The sequence below is a fragment of the Colius striatus genome, chromosome 1 (genome assembly GCF_028858725.1).
Source record: "Colius striatus isolate bColStr4 chromosome 1, bColStr4.1.hap1, whole genome shotgun sequence".
NCBI classification, from domain to species: domain Eukaryota; kingdom Metazoa; phylum Chordata; class Aves; order Coliiformes; family Coliidae; genus Colius; species Colius striatus.
In genome coordinates, this window is record NC_084759.1 from 20,412,730 (window position 1) to 20,430,144 (window position 17,415).

At 38.2% G+C, this 17,415-nt stretch overlaps 1 protein-coding gene across 3 annotated transcripts in view; it reads left to right on the forward strand.

The window, feature by feature from the left end:
• WASF3 (WASP family member 3) overlaps positions 1 to 17,415 on the forward strand; it is a 79,820-nt gene that overhangs the window by 44,737 nt on the left and 17,668 nt on the right. For all 3 annotated transcript variants that reach the window (XM_062020423.1, XM_062020421.1, XM_062020422.1), the window contains 2 exons: positions 6,831 to 6,973; positions 14,000 to 14,134. In XM_062020423.1, the coding sequence (XP_061876407.1) occupies positions 6,841 to 6,973; positions 14,000 to 14,134 (268 nt within the window). In that variant the 5' untranslated portion in view covers positions 6,831 to 6,840. The remainder of the gene's footprint in view (positions 1 to 6,830; positions 6,974 to 13,999; positions 14,135 to 17,415) is intronic.

The window sequence follows — 17,415 nt, forward strand, 5'->3', positions numbered from 1 at the left end:
ACTGCTGCTGGCAATTTTGGAGATGTCGAGGGGTTATCTAGAGAAGCGTATGTTCATAAACTATACTTAGGCTTTAAGTAAACTAAACCAAACACTATCCTTCCCCTGTTATCCATTTTGATTTCTTTCATAATATCACTGGACTGTAAAATCTGCCCTGAAGAGCTCAGCACAGACAAAACCTCAGCCAAAGAAAACTCTCCAAGTAGGTAAACCTTCAGAAATAACTCATTACAATAGACATTAAAATAAGATTTCTATTAAAGAAACACAAGTGCTTTAGGGATTTCTGTGCCTGTTTCATCATCAGTAATACTTAGGTTGGTGTGATGTGAGAGGAAGATTGGAAATGGTGGTCAGATACTAAGAAGAAAAGGTCGGCTTTTATTCCAGCCTTGGCTGTCATGCTTTTGATGTTGATCTGGCAATCAGGAGGAAGATCTGTGGAAATGATGTTTATAGAATTGGCTATATATTAAATCTCAGCTATTCTTTTCTGGTTGTCATTTTCTAGGCATTTCACTTTACATGTATTGTCTTGTTGAAAGATGTGGTTTGCTGCAGATAATAAAAAATCAAGGACAATTTTTTCGTATCCTTAAGGAACAGAATTCTATTAGATTTTGTGCATACTTATAACAAATGTCTGCCCTTCCTTCAGCAAATTCAGTGTCAAAATCAAGACAACTGCATTAAAAATTAGGGGATGAAACCCCTGTATATTAACTAACGAATACACTGTCATACACATGAGCATAGCTTTAACAGAAGTACTTGCTAATCATCATGCTTTAAATACTAAAACTTTATGTTGCTTTGATGTTTGTTTCATAGTAATGTGGCTGATAGAAATTGCATACTTGCTAGAGCTACAGTAACTAGAAGATGCTGTCAAAAATTAGTCTTGTTTAGATGATTTTGCTAAATATCAATTCTGGGCTCTGATTAGAGTGAAACCAGTTTAAACAAAACCCTAGACTTGAAAGAATGACATAGATAAATCATGAACTTAAAGTAATGATTTCCAGATTATATGATTGTTCCAGTTTATTTGTTTTTAACTTGTCATTACAGATAAAGAAGTAAATGATAGTCAGGAAAGATTCACAAATATTGGATTCCCAGTCCTTTCGGACAAAGAAAAACCTGAAAGGGCTGTGCATTAAAGGCATGTGTATGCCTTTCCTTCTGCGAGAAGTGGATAGCAGTGTCTTGCTATTCATATAGCCCCTTCTTTGTGTCCTGTAATGAAGGATGAGGGGCCTTTGGACGACAGGGAGATCTGTGACAATAGTGACTGCATAGAAAAAAATGGGGACAGAGAGCATCTCCAAAACGAGTGTTTGGGGTCTTTCATCATCTGTCTTTACCTTGGCAGATGCACATTTTGCAGGTGAGGCAGTTGCAGACTATCTAGAATTACAAACTTCCATAGGAAGATGGGCAGTATAACCAAATGGAGTGCCACTCAAAGATGAAAATGTGGCATGGTGAACTGAGTCTTAGGAAATTATGTATAGGAAGATATGACTGTCTGCAAACATTTGAAGTGTCAAAATACCCAAGGCATAGAGACAGTGTGGGTAGGAGGTAGTGTGACTTGGCTGAGGGCCTAGAGCTGAGGACGCTAACAGTATTTCTCTGGTTTAGGTGGGTGTATGTCTCTAAATTTAGATGAGTGCATAGCAGATTTTGCACATCTTTGTATCTGTCAATACATGCAGTGATTTTAGTTGCTCTATAGGCTTACGCTGAGCTCCAGGGAGACACTGGGCTCATATATATGTAGTCAAACAAATCTAGGTGCCTGATTTCGAGACCTAGGACTGCTCAGTGAAGAAAAGACTAAGGGGAATACCATTAACACAAGTATTTAAAAGATGGATGCCAAGAGTATGGGGTGGCACTTGTTTTTGTTGTGTCCAGTGACAGGACTAGGGGTAATGGAATGAAGCTGGAATACAAGAAGTTCCACTTAAATATAAGGAAAAACTTTTTTACTGTGAGTGTGAGGGAGCCCTGGCACAGGCTGCACAGGGAGGGTGTGGAATCTCCTTCTCTGGAGATTTTCAGACCTGCCTGGACATGTTCCTGTGTGACCTGATCTAGATGGACCTGCTTTAGCAGGGGGCTTGGACTAGAAAATCTCTTGAGGTCCCTTCCAACCCCTACCATTCTAGGATAATTTTCATGTCCTATCTGGTACTTATGACAAGCTAAATATTCAATCAATCCCTTGGGTTTTTTTTTTTTCTCTCCATAGAAGGAGAATTATGGTACTTTCTTTTTTTAGACGTCTGAGAGATTCATCAATGAAAAGCTCTAAAGCTCCTTGAAAATAACAGAAAATTTAGGATGGATATATCAAAAGTTCTTTTTCATGGTAAAAATCTTCAGCTTTGCTATATTTTAATAGAGGATCTAAGAAGAAACCTCTTAATAGTTTAAGAAAGGGATTGAACAGTCTCTTTGAGAAAATGTAGTAAGGAAACATTCCCAAGTAGAGGGATTTATAATCATTTGGCATTCGTTTCATGGTGTTAATGAATGTATAAAGACCTTACATAGTTGAATTTCATGGTTCTTCAACATTTTATTTTTAGTTATAGTGTAAATTACAGTGCCATTTTGGGGATGTGAAAGGGCAAAAGGCAGGTTTGGGGAACAGATGGTGCTTTGAGTTTTTGCCAGTTGCTCAAATATTTGGAGCTCCAGCATGTCTCTTATAATAGCCATGCTCTGCTGTTGTTTGGGAAGATTGTGCATTGTGTTTGTTGTCTTTCATGTTTGTTACTGTAAATCTGCTTTCTTCTTGATTTCATAAAATTTTGTCTTGCCAAGGCAATGTCAGGCTTCTTGCAGCTGAACAGCTGCTTTCCAGAGGAAGGTGGTCTGAGCGGACCTGGAGCGATTCTTCCGCAACTGCAGGGGAAGTGTGGAAAGAAAGGCAGAAATGCTTTGATTATCTCATTCTGTGCCCTGCTTGCTTCTACAGCAATAACTACTGAGATAAATGCCTTCTAATTTTAAATCAAAAGACAGTTATGCAAGTTGTTGAGGGAAGAAAAAGGAAAAGAAAAAGGGATGTGAGAATACTGAGGGAGCACGCCTAATGTGGATTTGTAATGGGCCACTCTGAGCTAATTCAAGCTTCTGATGTCTTGTCCTTTCAGGATATGCATGGAAATCAAGTTAGGTTAGCTGTGCAGTTGCTGATGCAAGATGAAGACCTCTGTCTGTTTGTGTTCTAGTCAGAGTTCAGTCCGGCCAGATGTTGTGTGCGATCCATGTCCAATGAGGCATGCTTGGATTTAATCAGATGTTAAGTTGACATTTCACCCTCTTAGCTTGCTTCTTCCTTTGAATCCTGCTCTCATTTTTCTGGTGTGATGCTAATGTCTCCTACATTTCTACTGCAGACAGTTCTATATATTCAGTGTAGCATTTTTCTGGATCCTTCATCTCTTGTGCCAGATGCAGCTGGTGGTTTCAGGCCAGCTGTGTTGGGTGTAGGTGACTCCATGCAGGGAGCGCAGTTGGGGCTGTTTATCCTGGCTATGTGTCTGTGGCTGAATGGTGTGCCTAGCTGGGGGAAAATGTGTAAGAAAATGTCAGCTGTAATTGGTCTTCTACACTGATACAGTTTTTGAAAACAATAATTACAGAATCTTATGTTTTCCATTTATTTGGGAATGGAAGGGAAGTTTCTTAACCTGTGTGTTGTAAAATTGAGTATGGTATACCAAATGCCCACGTGTTTAATACAGAGACAGAATATCACAATTAATATTTTGTCTGTTAATAAATTGGAGCTCAAGTGTGGCTTGAAACAGGAAGTTTCAAGAAAACTTGAGATGTGGAAGGCAGTGGAACTGACATTTGCAACTCTTACTTTTCTTCATGTGGTGACATACTATACCTCGGCATGATTGGGCCTAATGAAGCCCTTGTAACTCAGAGGCTTATTTTGTCTTGATTTCATGTTTAACTTCTGGTTACAAAACCTCACTATTCATGAATTTTCTTTAAGAAAGATTAGATTCATCTAACTGAAGTTGTGTGTGTTGAAGAAAAGGCTGGTAGTGCTCTAGTGGCAAGGGTACAGAGTAATAAGAGCTTTTTTATGTGCTAATGGGTTGGTAGCTGAATAGGTCCGTAAGTGTTTGATTCAGATAGCTGAAGATTTTAAATTACAAGAAACTTAAAATTACAATTCCAGGCTTTTTTTTCCCCCCCTATGATCAGGAACAGTTAATACATTGCTTAATCTCTTGCATATATTTACTCATTAGTATTCAGTTTAAATTTTAGAATGAAACATCACACTGAAGTGAGGTGGATATATAATAATTGAAATTTTGCATTCAAAAATGAAAGCTGTTTTTTTCCTCCCCCACTCTTATCACTGCCCTGTGTTTTAGCCTGCTCTTTAAAGAACTGAGTTGTCTTTGATTGGTCTGTTTCTCCCTTGCAGCTCTTGAATCATTGGACCATTTCATAAAGTATTGATGAGAAAATGAAAAACTCAACCTGTGTGTTTTCTTCAGATTAGCTTTTATAGGTGAGAAAGAACATGAAGTGCAGAAGGAACTTAAATTAGTGCTCCTGGTGAAGGGCACTTTGAATATACTTGGTGTGGTAGGCATTTCAAGAAGTGGCAGTTGATCAGCCAGGAAGCTGCAGTCAGATTCCGACTGACCCCAGGGTGTCACATGGGGTGGTCGGGAAAAGTTGGGTTGACTGCAAGAGGTAAGAGGGAAGCAGGCTCTGAGGATGCTAGACAGAAAGTCATGCGAAACCAGGCATTATTCTGCTGGTCTTTACATATAAGAATTTAAGTAAGCTTAAAAAGACCCCATAATTTGAGAGTATGAACATACCTAGCAAAAGATATTCCCAGATAATTCTCTTAAAAAAGCAGAGACTCACCCCAAACCCAGCAGAATGTTTTCCATGTTCACCGGAGTGTTTTACTGATGAATTGCAAGGAAAAATTGGTTCCAAGGAAAGGCAATATTTCAGGAGTTTTGCTGTTGTAGGGAGTCTTTATGCCCTTAGTTTGCACAAGATGTTACAGAGAAAACAAAAAATTGTAGCTTGTGTGTTGGAGCAATACTAAGATTTTGAATTGGCTACTTTAGCACTGATTTATGCTCCTATTAATTTACCTCTTTCTAATTATATTTATGAACACTTTACTGCATAGTGAAAGAGTTCCTCATAATCACCTTTATTTCAAGTTGCAATGCACTAGCCTCTTTACAGTGTGATGTTGCTAGATGTTGCTCTTCAATAATTGTGCATTTCCAGTTTTTACCTATTTTTGATCAAGTTCGGAAAATTGATTGCATTGGATATTAAGTAATATTTTAAAATACATCATCCTGTAGAGGGATATGAAAACAGAACAGAAACAAGAAGCTTTTTGGTCTAACCTGAAGTAAAAATAGTTCCTCACTTGCCTCTGATGTTTAAAATTTAGCAAACGGATCTGACCTTGAATTCTGACGTATTGGAATAAACTGTTTGATATTAGTAGAGATGTAAAAGATAATTCGAGACTACTTCTAGGAATCATGAGATTTTTCTTTTTCCTGGCCTGTTCTGAAAGAATCCTGCAGTTTGCTTTTTGCTAATTACTTAAAAGTTGATAATTTTTTAGAAATGTTCTTGAGAGGAGAATACTCTAAACCTTCAGGGGGAGGTCATTACAAAAATTACTGTGCAACATTTGAAAGGTCTTTTTAATTTGCTAATATGATCTTAATTAGAAAAATGGAAAAGTTATTTCAAGTGCTTTGATGCAAAAAAGAGAAATTTTCAGTTAAGTCTTTTCCAAATGAATTATGTCCTTGGTAATTTCATGCCAGAAAATTTTGGTGACGTATGGTCTTTAAACATAACACTCATAAGTAGTGCATGGACTTTGAATTGTCAGTGCTTAAAAATAGCTAAATAAGTTGACTCATAATTGTGTTAGTGCCACTTTAGAGAAAAATGTTTAAGAACTTTTTACATATAAGCTCTTGTTTCCCTTTTGGGAGAGTTCAGTCCCACGTGGGCATTTTTTGCTCTCAAAGCTTCTCTCTGCAAGGTCATGTTTTCAATGCCATTGTGCCCTTTTTGATGCTTCAGGATCTCTTATTGTATTTTTTCTGCCATCCTAGTTTCTTTTATTTTTCCAAGTAAACCTATTCCAACAAGCTTTCTTCCCTGCCCCACCATTCAGTACCACCTGTGGAAAACCATCTTCCTCACCCTGCTGCTTCTTCCTTACTCACACCCAGCCTATTTCAGTGAGGGCCTTGCCCTTATGTAACAGCTAAGTTTATAATTTTGACTGAGAAACTGTCAGAACGAGGGTCTGATGTGGTCAGAGGCTTGTACAGACAGTGTGTTGGTGGCCTGCTTGCCAAGATGGCAAGCCAGCTTGCTTCAGACAGCGATTCTTCCTGCCATTTCTGTGGGGACTCCCCACTGTTTTATAAATGCCAATGTGTCCTAAAGTCCAGTGATTCTGGTACTGCACCACAAGTCTGTATGCAGCAAATCTTACAGCAAATCCAAGGCAGAAAGTGTACATTATATATGTGGACGGTATCCTCTGTGCTTTTCTGCAGTGCTCTTATGTTCTGGTGTGGGCACATGACTCCATTGCCTCAGTGAGAAGTGTACAGTATCTCACAGCAGGAATGCTGAAGCAAGTGCTTTAAAAGAAAGATGAAGTCTATTTGGTAGGAAAAAACAAACCCTGAATGTGTGCTGTGCAGATTTGTAACTCTTAATTTAATTTTCTGTTAATATAATACACATTTTTCTGTAAATTCCAGGTTGTGAACCATGCCTTTGGTGAAAAGGAACATTGAACCGCGGCATCTCTGCCGAGGAGCTCTGCCAGAGGGAATTACTAGTGAACTGGAATGTGTAACAAATAGCACCCTTGCTGCTATCATACGCCAGCTAAGCAGCTTGAGTAAGTACCTCTAACTTCCTGCAAGTATGTGATTCCTGGTGAAAAACTGAATAAAATAAAAGCTTTAAGACGGTTTGTTTTAAGTAGAAAAATGATTATTGACACTTATCTAACATAATAATATAATGCTACTTCATTGCTTGTTAGCTCTTTTATGTTTTGAAGTTTGCACAAGAGCCTCTTGTAACATTTACAAGTGTTTAAAAAAACAAACCCCATACCAACCAATCCCCAAACCCCAATAAAAAACCAAAGAACTGAAAAACTATGGCATAGGAAACTAAGTATTTTTCTAAGGTGAGAGAAATTGGTACAAGAAGCAAAACCAGTGCTTGTCTTATCTGTGGCATTCAGTTGTAGAAGATGAAGGCAGCAAACCCTTCTGCCTCTTGGCATCAAATGACATTTATCTGAAATTTTAGTTTGTCTTAACATGCTAATATTTCTTAAACCTTTTTTTAATGTATGTGTGTGATCACTTAATGTGAATGAAATTAAGCATATCATCAAAAGAATGGCATTCATGGCACAAACCTGTAGGCTGCTGTGAAGCAAGCTAGTGTCAGCTCCATATAGAGCAGCCTACACAATTCCCTGCCAGTTGACATTACAGCTAGTGATTCTAGAAGTACGCCTGGAGTGCTTGCAAGAAGAATATTTCTTGATGAAGGAGGAGAGATTTCTTCAGAGCGTGTTTAACAGTCAGCAGCTGTTGTTTGTGCTGATAACTCTGGTCCTAGAAAAGAAATTATCCCTTCATCAGTGTCTTCACTTGGTAAATGGAAATGGTTTAAGAATGTAAGAAACTCTGTATGGAGTTTAGACTACTGGTCTCACTTAGTCTGGTGTTCAGCTGGTGATGCTTAGGGAAAGTGCAAGAAATACCACGCGCTCTCCTTTCCAATAGTCAATGATTTGGAGATTTTCTGGGCTGGAGATCTATCTGAACCATCCTATGTAATGAACAATTGTGTAAACCTATCATCTGTGGAATTGCTTGTCTGTGTTCAAATATGGATTGAACTTTTTCTTGCCTAATGACCTGTGGCAGAATGTCGCACAATAGAATCTCATCTGTTTCTACCTTTTGATACCTTTTGAGTCTTGAGTTATGAAAAACAATGAAAGGTGATTGCATCTCGTATATTTCCATAATCAGCTGTGATTTTATGTCTTTATCATGTTCCCCTAGTGATTTTTTGTCCAGGTTGGGGTATCTTGATCTGCTAGTATTCTTTTTGTATTTCTGATCATTGTTATTTCTATTTTGGCGATGTAAATTACAGTATATTGGAGTTTTTTTAGGGTGGAGTAGTGAGGACTTCAGGTCATGATGAAACCAGACTTTTTGTATTTTGTTATCAGTTTCCTAAGGATTTATAAAATTTTGATTGCTGCTAAATGTTGAGTTGGTATTTTCAGATAAGTTTCCCAGTGATTCTCTGATCCTTCTTCCAGTAACTGCTGATTGTCTAACGTATTTATAGTTCATTTTTATGTGTTATTGAGTTTCATGTACTGTTTTATCAGGTGGTTGCTCAGTATGAACATCCTTAAGTTTCAGAAAATTGAGAAGAATGGGTAATGTCCTGCTAAGGTTAATGGATATCTGGCTAGACCTCAGCTTGATATTGTACAATGATTGCCAAAGTGTGTATAATACACTTTTCACTTGTCTGACTTGCTAGGAATGTCTAGCTTTTATTTTTCCATCTTTGGTGTTGGGCCTAATCATCCTTTTAAATTGCATGCTCCAATCCACTTAGGATTGTTGCTGAGGAACTGGCTACTTGACAATCCGTACCCTGCAGTTTTCCCTTAGCAGATTTCTTGGGTCATCAGAAGTCACAGTAGACAGTCTTTTATTACTGTCATGCTAAAGATCTATGCACGTAAATGATGTGTCCTTTGTTTTAACAGGTGAATACATGGTATTTAATGAGTGAAGTCTACCACCAAGCTTGTCAACAGTCTAAAATCTGTCATGTTTGCAGAGGGTTTTTTTCTGCAGACAGCATTTGTTTTGTCTGTGTTTGAAGCCAACTGGGAACAAGGAAATGATCACAGAAAAATGCTCTGCTGGAGCTAATGTAGTATGTCCTGCTGATAGCATCAGAGCTCATTGGTGTTCCCACAGCTTGAAGCATAGAGAGAGTGAGTACAGGTCTATCTTGCAGTCACGCTGTTTTTTAATGTAGCACTGTAAGTTCAGTGTGGATTTTAAAATCTGGCAGATCTGTGCAGTTGCGTACAAATTTGGCTTGATTCTGCCTCTGCTCTTTTCAGGAGACATGAACAAGTTCCTATCCAAAGGGAATGTGCTCTCAGTGGATTTTTTTTCTATTACGTCCTCTGATTTGGGTTTGTTTGCAGCCAGCTGGCTTGGAGCATAGGCAGAATAAGCAGTGTTCTGTATGAAACTGTACACTTTGATATAAGGCAAAAGCTTGACTAGGGGATTTGCCTCTGCTTGGGAGGAGAGAATTGACTGAGAGGGAGGACTGGGAGCATTTTCAGCCCTGTACCTGTGAGGTACTGTGATGCTTTATCTAGTAAAAACTGTCATGGAGTTTTGAAGAAAGCTTCCACAAAATCCTCCCCTGTTTTTGGCAGTGGAGTTTGGTCTGATGGCTGCAGGACTCCAGCCAGTTAAAGGTTCGGTCTTCACAGAATCTGCCCTGTGGTTTTGTTCTTGAGTTTTGCATATTTGTATATAAGAGGAAGAAATAAGTTACATCTGATTGTCATTGAAAGCTAAATCTTAAAAACTGAGCGTTTCCTAATTAGATTTCAGTCTCTACATTGACATGTTACATTTCAAGTTGCATCATGGCTTCTTTCTGTGAATCCTTAAATATTTCTTGCTTTTTGGGGTCTTTGGCTTCTCCAAAACTGTCAGACTGAATTCTTATTTTTACATGGGTATAAGCTGTCTGTACCTGGGTACAGAGATACTTTCTTTGACCCATAAGCAAGTAATATCTTTTTTCTTTTTCTGTAAAATGGAGCAAGTAGGGACTTGGAAGACTTTTTCTTTCATGCCGAGAGCAACGTCCAGTGACTTGGCTTCTATTATTTTCCTGGGTAGATTGGCATTGGCTCAGAATGTCACTAGTTTGCATGCAGGACTGAGCACACTGCATCCAACTTTGTGCCAACCTGCTCTTTATCACTGCTAAATCAGGCTGAGTTGGGAAGTTAGCTTTTTTGGCATTAAATAATGCACTGGAAGTACTATGAGGAGAGGGATGAGAACCAAGACCTGGTCATTAACAGCCTGCCACTTTTGTATATTTAGAAAATAAAAAGACTGGGGGGCAGCATTATTCTAGTGCTAATTATTCTAGTTACAAATGGGTGGGTGGAATTACTGTCTTCTCCAAATGGTGATAAAATTGTGATGTCCCATGTGAATCTCACTTTACAAAACACCATCTAGTTCTGTGGGACATTTCACTTCTTACCTCAGACCGGGAAGAGAGCCTTACTGCAGTGCTTGCTCCTTTTGGTGCAGCCCTAGTGTCATCTTCCTTCCAGTGTTTTGTAGAACTGACACCTGAATTCCAGGTGATGCCATTGCTCTACCTTTTCTCTTTGATAATGCATGTTTGTGGTGTGAAAAATTTTAACTCTTTTAATGCACTGTAAATCTTCTGTTAACTTGGATGTGTCCCTCCATGTACTTGTGCAAATGAAGGTTGTATTTTTTTTGATTCAAATATGCAAAAGGAAACTAGACAAAGTAATAAACCCTGTGGGGTTTTGGTCTTCAGACAAGCCAGCACTGTTGTTGAATTCCTCTTCTGTTCCAGGACTGAGCATTTTGACTACTGACAAAAGATATTTCTGGGGCAACTTGAATCAATGTGTTAACACCTTTTTATGCAGTATGTGAGAAGGAATTGTAATTAACTCGGGTGGTGATCAGTCTCTGCTAGAGATATATAAACTGATGTAGCAAGATGATGTTTCATGTGATTACTATAGAACTTGGATGCAGGTATTATTTCAATTATTTTGTGAAGTACTGATCTGCAGAGATGTCTCACAATGCTTGGAAATTGATTTTACAAGCAATAAAGCAGATAACTCTATGAAGATAACCTGTGGAATTAAAATTTAGGGTGCCTGTATGTTGGGAAGCACCTCATGCTTGTAAATTACTGTCTTGCAGTACCAAAATTAGCTCTTAAGTTGAAAGATACATGCTTGTAACTTCAAGTAGTTTTTCCTGCTTGTGTCTGTACCGTTAAAAGTAAAATTAAAAATATGATAACACAGAAAACACTAGAGAACTATTACTTTATTTCTAAAACTTACTGCATCACGTTAATCAGAATAGCATGTTCCAATATGGCTTTACCTTGTCACTATTTTTACAGACAGGAGATTGACAACTTGTCTTCCACTTGTTTTAGAGTAGCAAGTGTTTAAGGAAAAAAAAAAAGGGATTTCAATATTATAAGTATGTTCCCACAAATCAACTTGGACTTATTTTGCCTCTTGAAAGATAATTGACAAGCACCTGTCTGCTTGACTTCTCTAGGGGTGATGTGTTTAATCCTGGAATGTGGCAGTCCTACCTCAGCAGGCTGATTTGCAATATATTAACATAAACTTACATCCATTAAAATGTATTGGTGTTTTGAGCTCTGAACAGTGCTGGTTGAAGAATGTAACACCTGCTTAATTTAGCTGAAGAGTTCCATGGCTTGGAATAACCTCTTCATTTGCAACAACTAAATTAAGTGGGGATTATAATTGGATCTCAGCTAGATGCTGGGAAGACTTCAAGAACACTTTCAGTGTGAAGATGGTTGAAATCTGGTACAGATTGCCTGGAGAGGTTGTGGAGTCTCTGTTCTTGGAAGTATTCAAACCTCAGCTGGGCATCCTGGACATCCTGCTCTGTCTGAATGCGTTTTGAGCAGGGAGTTGAACTAGATTTTCAACCTCAACTGTTCTATGTTCGTGTGAGTTCTGTTTTGGAGGCAGAGGAGAGTAGGAGCATGTATGCAGCATACCTTACCTATCTACCTTCCACATAGGTATGAAACAGTGCTTGGATACACCAAAATAGCTAACATTTGGGTTAGCTATTGGCTGATCTTATGCTTAATGAAGAAGTCTGTCACTGGTGAAGTCCTCCACTCAAAGCAGGAGAATCAAGTGTATTTTTTTTTCATTTATAATTGACAAACAGTGCTTTTGGATACTGTTTTAATCTTCATGTCATCTTACCCCCAAGTAAATGATCCAAAAAAGAGGCAAGTCCTGTTGACTTCTGAAGTGTGGCTATTTTTTACTTTGAGTTACCGTCTACAGGTGTTTACAGAATGGGATTTTGACTGAAATTTTCATTACATTTTTACTTTTTTGTAAAATATTAAGGTTGGTTATAGGACCCAACTTAAAACATCAATAATTGCTGTTCTGTTGGAAGATACTGCTTTTAGGTAGTGAGTACATCTTCTATATGGTTCCAACTGTTAGACAAAGTTTCACTTTGTATCACTTCCTCTGTGTTTCTACTCTTCAGACTTGTCTTGATACCAGACAAATTTAATTCAGAAGTAGGTTTATAAAATTTATCATGACTAAATGCAGGAGGTAGGATTTTGCTTTCAGCACAGAGAACTGATGGAATATGACTCTCTTGAGGGATGTTGGCTGCAGAATGAAGCAGCAATATCTGGGTAGGAGGGACTGGAGACACAAGCAGGTTTGGTACCGTCAGTTGAGTGACCAGGAGCAACAAATTTGGGTGGAATATGAAATCTGTAAGGGAACTTCTGGGGCAGAGGAAGTGTTACATTGGAGGTTCTGATCCAGACTGGGATCTATTTGGACTGGGAAAGAAGGAGAATCAAACTTTGGACTAGGGTGCCTGGTACTTGGAGAGTTGAACATCTAGGGAAGGAATAGACATGCACAAGTTTCTGTGGACCAAGAGAGAATTGAGTTTATCTTGTGCCTCTCCTGTGTACCACAGCACTTTTAGGGTAGGGCCTGAGTCTGCAGATCATATTAACATTTATAAATACCTAAAGGATGGGTGTCACGAGGTTGGGACATCCTTTTTTTCCTATAGTAGATAGTAACAGGACAAGGGGTGATGGGATGAAGCTGGAGCACAAAAAGTTCCACTTAAACATAAGAAAAAACTATTTCACTGTTCAGGTGAGGGAGCCCTGGCACAGGCTGCCCAGAGGGGTTGTGGAGTCTCCTTCCTTGGAGGTCTTCAAGACCCGCCTGGACATGTTTCTATGCGACCTGATCTAGGTGGAACTGCTTCTGCAGAGGTGTTGGACTAGATGATCTCTAAAGGTTCCTTCCAACCCCTACCATTCTATGATACTATGATCTGTATTGGACTATCCACTCTCATAGAGATTGAGGAAATATGGCAGCTGAAAGACTGAGAAAATGGTAGACTCGTCTTTAGTGCTATACCAAGTCCAAACTGGTCAAAGGTAATGTGGTCAGTGCTGAGTCTTGCAAATTACTCCAGTGACAGCCATATGTTATATAGTGAGCATTTATAGAGGTAAGTAGGCTGCCTTGCATGAGGATCCTGTTTTTTATTTGCTTCACTTTGCTTTCATTTTGAGTTGACTTGTGCTTATGCTTATAATTAAGTCTTTAAGACTGTAGATTGCAAGATTTTAGTTCAGAAGCTTTTGTGGACAGCAGAAACTTTGGACCTTTCTTTTCATCAGAGGCAGGATTTAATGATCAGTTGTGTGTCAGCTGGCAGTAGTTCAGCTACAAAAAGTTTGAAATTTGAAAGTCTTCCTGTTTTTTAAGACTAAGCAGGTTGGCCAGGAGAACAGGCTTCAGGCAGCATTTATGGCATATTTTGAGATTTTTATACAAATATGTTGCCCAAAATTTTGCTGAATAATAAAGTGTGCTGTTATAATCCCACACATAATGTGTTTTATTATAACTTCATGACATTGAAGCCATTTGTCTTATTTTGTAAACCTTCAGTAAAGGGATTTCCCTGTCCATTTTCTCACACAGGCAAACATGCCGAAGACATATTTGGTGAGTTGTTTAATGAGGCCAACAGCTTCTACATCAGAGCAAATTCTCTTCAAGACAGAATCGATCGCCTTGCTGTCAAAGTTACCCAGCTGGATTCAACAGTAGAAGAGGGTAGGTAATTGCATGAAAGCATTGAGCCAGAAGTGATGTTGACAAGACCACAGTATTTAATTACCCAAGAACCTCTGTCTTTTCAAAGTAATCCTGAACCGATATTTCGTCTTGTTTTCTCAGTAAGGCAAACTGGGAAAAATCATGTTAACGGAGCGAGAGAAAAATATTCTCGAGTCATATAACTGTCTTCATTTTTGACACAAGGTTACTTCAAGAAGCCCCTGTAGTAATGGAGCTATTAAACTGCCTTTTTCACAGGGAAAACTTTTAGTTTGTGAGCTTGGTAAATCAAAAGTGAATGGACCTTACTGGAAGTCTAAATATTGGAAAAAGATTGAGATAGTATATCTGTTTGTTTATTTCAGAGTAGAGTGTTCACAAACTATATTAGTAGCATTTGTTCTGCTGTTGTCTAAGATCTTGTAATACCCTTTACCTAAATGATGCATTATGTGTTTCCATCAACTAGGTGAAATTCTTAAGGGAGTTTAAGTCACTAAACCCACTGTTTGTTTGAAAATGCTGTAGTATCCTCACTTGCCTACATTGCTGTCATTGCTGAATAGGTCATTCACTTCTTACATATACAATAGAAAGGATTTAAGAAACTTTATTACGTTGTTCAAAAGCGCTTCTTTGGGTAAGGAAAACATATTTCTCTCTCTAGCTCTAAAAGCTGTAATGTGTGTTGGCTTCCATGTTCAGTTAGGTGCCTGAGCCAGCCACTGCATGTGCTCTGTTTTGGTGATTCCTGACATTCAGTAAAATGTAAAAGCTAGTTACATCAGGGCAATAGTCTAATATTTATGCAGTGGTAGTTAGTGCTATTTGTGATATAATATTAGTATTATTTATATGGTTTACATATTTAATATTTATATATTTTTTACAGTATATATACTTTTATACTACTATTCTAGAATCATAGAATAGTTTAGGTTGAAAAAGGCCTTTAAGATCATCAAATCCACCACTAAACCATGTTCATACGTGCCACATCTACATGTCTTTTAAATACCTCCTAGGAAGATGGCTCAACCACTTCCCTGTGTAGTCTGTTCCAGTGCTTGACAACCCTCTCAGTGAAGAAATGTTTTGTACTATCCAATCCAAACCTTCTCTGGAGCAATTTGAGGCTATTTTCCCATATTCTATTGCTTATTACAGGGGAGAGGAGACCAGCACTCACCTCACCACAACCTCCTTTCAGATACTTGTAGAGAGTGATCAGGTCTCCCCTCAGCCTCTTTTTCTCCATACTGAGCACCCCTAGTTCTCTCAGCTGGTCTTTGTAAAACTTGTGCTCCAGACCCTTCACCAGCTTTGTTACCCGTCTCTGGACATGTTCTAGCACTTTGATGTCCCTCTTGTAGTGAGAGGTCCAAAAGTGAACACAGTACTCGAGGTGCTGCCTCACCAGTGCCAGGTACAGGAACATATGCCAATGTTAAATGTTTCTCTTTATATTTAATAGTGTAATATTTAGTCTTCCTTTTTAAGCTTGTTACTGTCTGAGAATTGTTGTGGGTCTGACTTTCTTCTATTTTTGGGACATGTTAACTGGTAGAGTATCACAATCAATACTAGCATCTTTATTTTGCTGTCTTAGAGGTTAGAGCTATATGGGAACATATAAACCAAGCTGTTATGGGATCACTTTTCACCTTAGTTTTTGAGGCATGTTGTGGTGATAATATAAGCAAACTAGGTGATATTCATAACACTGTATTTGCTCCATGGTGAGGTGGATGATGTCAGACTTCATGACTCAAGTCCAGCATTTTTGGAAACATAGTCTACATCAGAAGCTGGGTTTGCATTTGTTTCTTTTTTTTTTTTGTCTCACTTTGTACTCTGCAGTACCTTCTGGCTAGTTTGCAGAGTGTGTAGAGTAGTTAAAAGCAGTGTGTTGGAAAGCGAAATCAGTGTATGGACCGAGAATTTAATCAGTTTTTTTTTAAATTGACAGCAGTTATTACTCTTGCATTCCTAATCATCTTTCACATTAATAAGCTATGTATACAAACTGCTGTCACTTGAGTGTCAGTAGGAAGTTTTATTAGCTATTTTGCTGTAGTAGTTGAAGCCTCTAGTAATCCATTGTACTGTCACACTAAATATATTTCTGGATAGCTTTGGCATTTAAGTAAAATGCCAGTTGCTAGGTTGACTAAATAACCCCTTTATATCTAATTATATCAGTGATTTCTTACCTTCATAGGTATAACTGAAACCTCTGATTCTGATTCTGTGCATATATAAATATATTTTTTAATATAACTAATACAACTGAAAAAAAAATGAAGATAACTTTTGAAAAGGATTTATGTAACTTAGAGTGAAAAGCCCCAGAAAAATGGGATTTGTGCTCTTTTGAATGTCTTCCTTCAAACAACAATGCAAAAGTGCAGACATCTGAGTGGGATTAGGTTTCTGTCATCACAGAGGATAACAGTGTACCTTTCGGGGCCTGTATCAAACTTCATGCCTTTCTGTTTTTCCAAGTCATCAATATATTGAGTTTTTGCCAGATACCACTCAGTTCTCAGTTGTTGTTGTTGAGACGTGAATAATTAGATGAATGGGTATGAAATATTAGATGAAGTGCCAATGGGAATACAAGGAAAACAAATCAGTATGTTTTCTTGGTGCTACTTCTACAGCTTACACTGTGTAAAACTGTGGGATCAGTTCAAGAAAAAGTGTCATTGTAGACAAGCCAGTGAAGACTTCAGTGCTCCATTCAACTGTATTTCAGGCTGGCGTAGAATGGAAGATAATGTGGAGAGCTTGCTGCCACTTCTAAATTGTGATTGGCATTTTCCGGACCTTTTTAGCCATGATCACTTCATCTCAGGAAATTTTACACTGGGAATGAAAGAAAATGCTCCTAAAGGTGACAGGAACAATTAAAAGCAACTGAAATCTTTCCTTGGGAAAGAAAGAATGAAAAAGCTAATACTGTCTACCTCAGAATTGTGTATTAAAGATAAAACAGAAGTATGTTACTGGACTATATGAAGAGGTTAAGTATTTCTCTATAGAGAGACGAGGAAAACTTAAGATCAAGGGATCTTCAATTATAGAAAGATTTTTTGAGCTGAAAGATGGTAAAAGATGTGGAACTCTCTCTCATGGGAGGTTGTGGAGGCCATAATTTAATTCAGTTTAGAAGGGGATTGAATGTGTGTGGATACCATGTGTAAATATAAAACGTCCTGTGGCAGAAGAATACCAGACCTTGTGTTTCAGGCTCGGAGCCAGTCTTTCTTTCATTA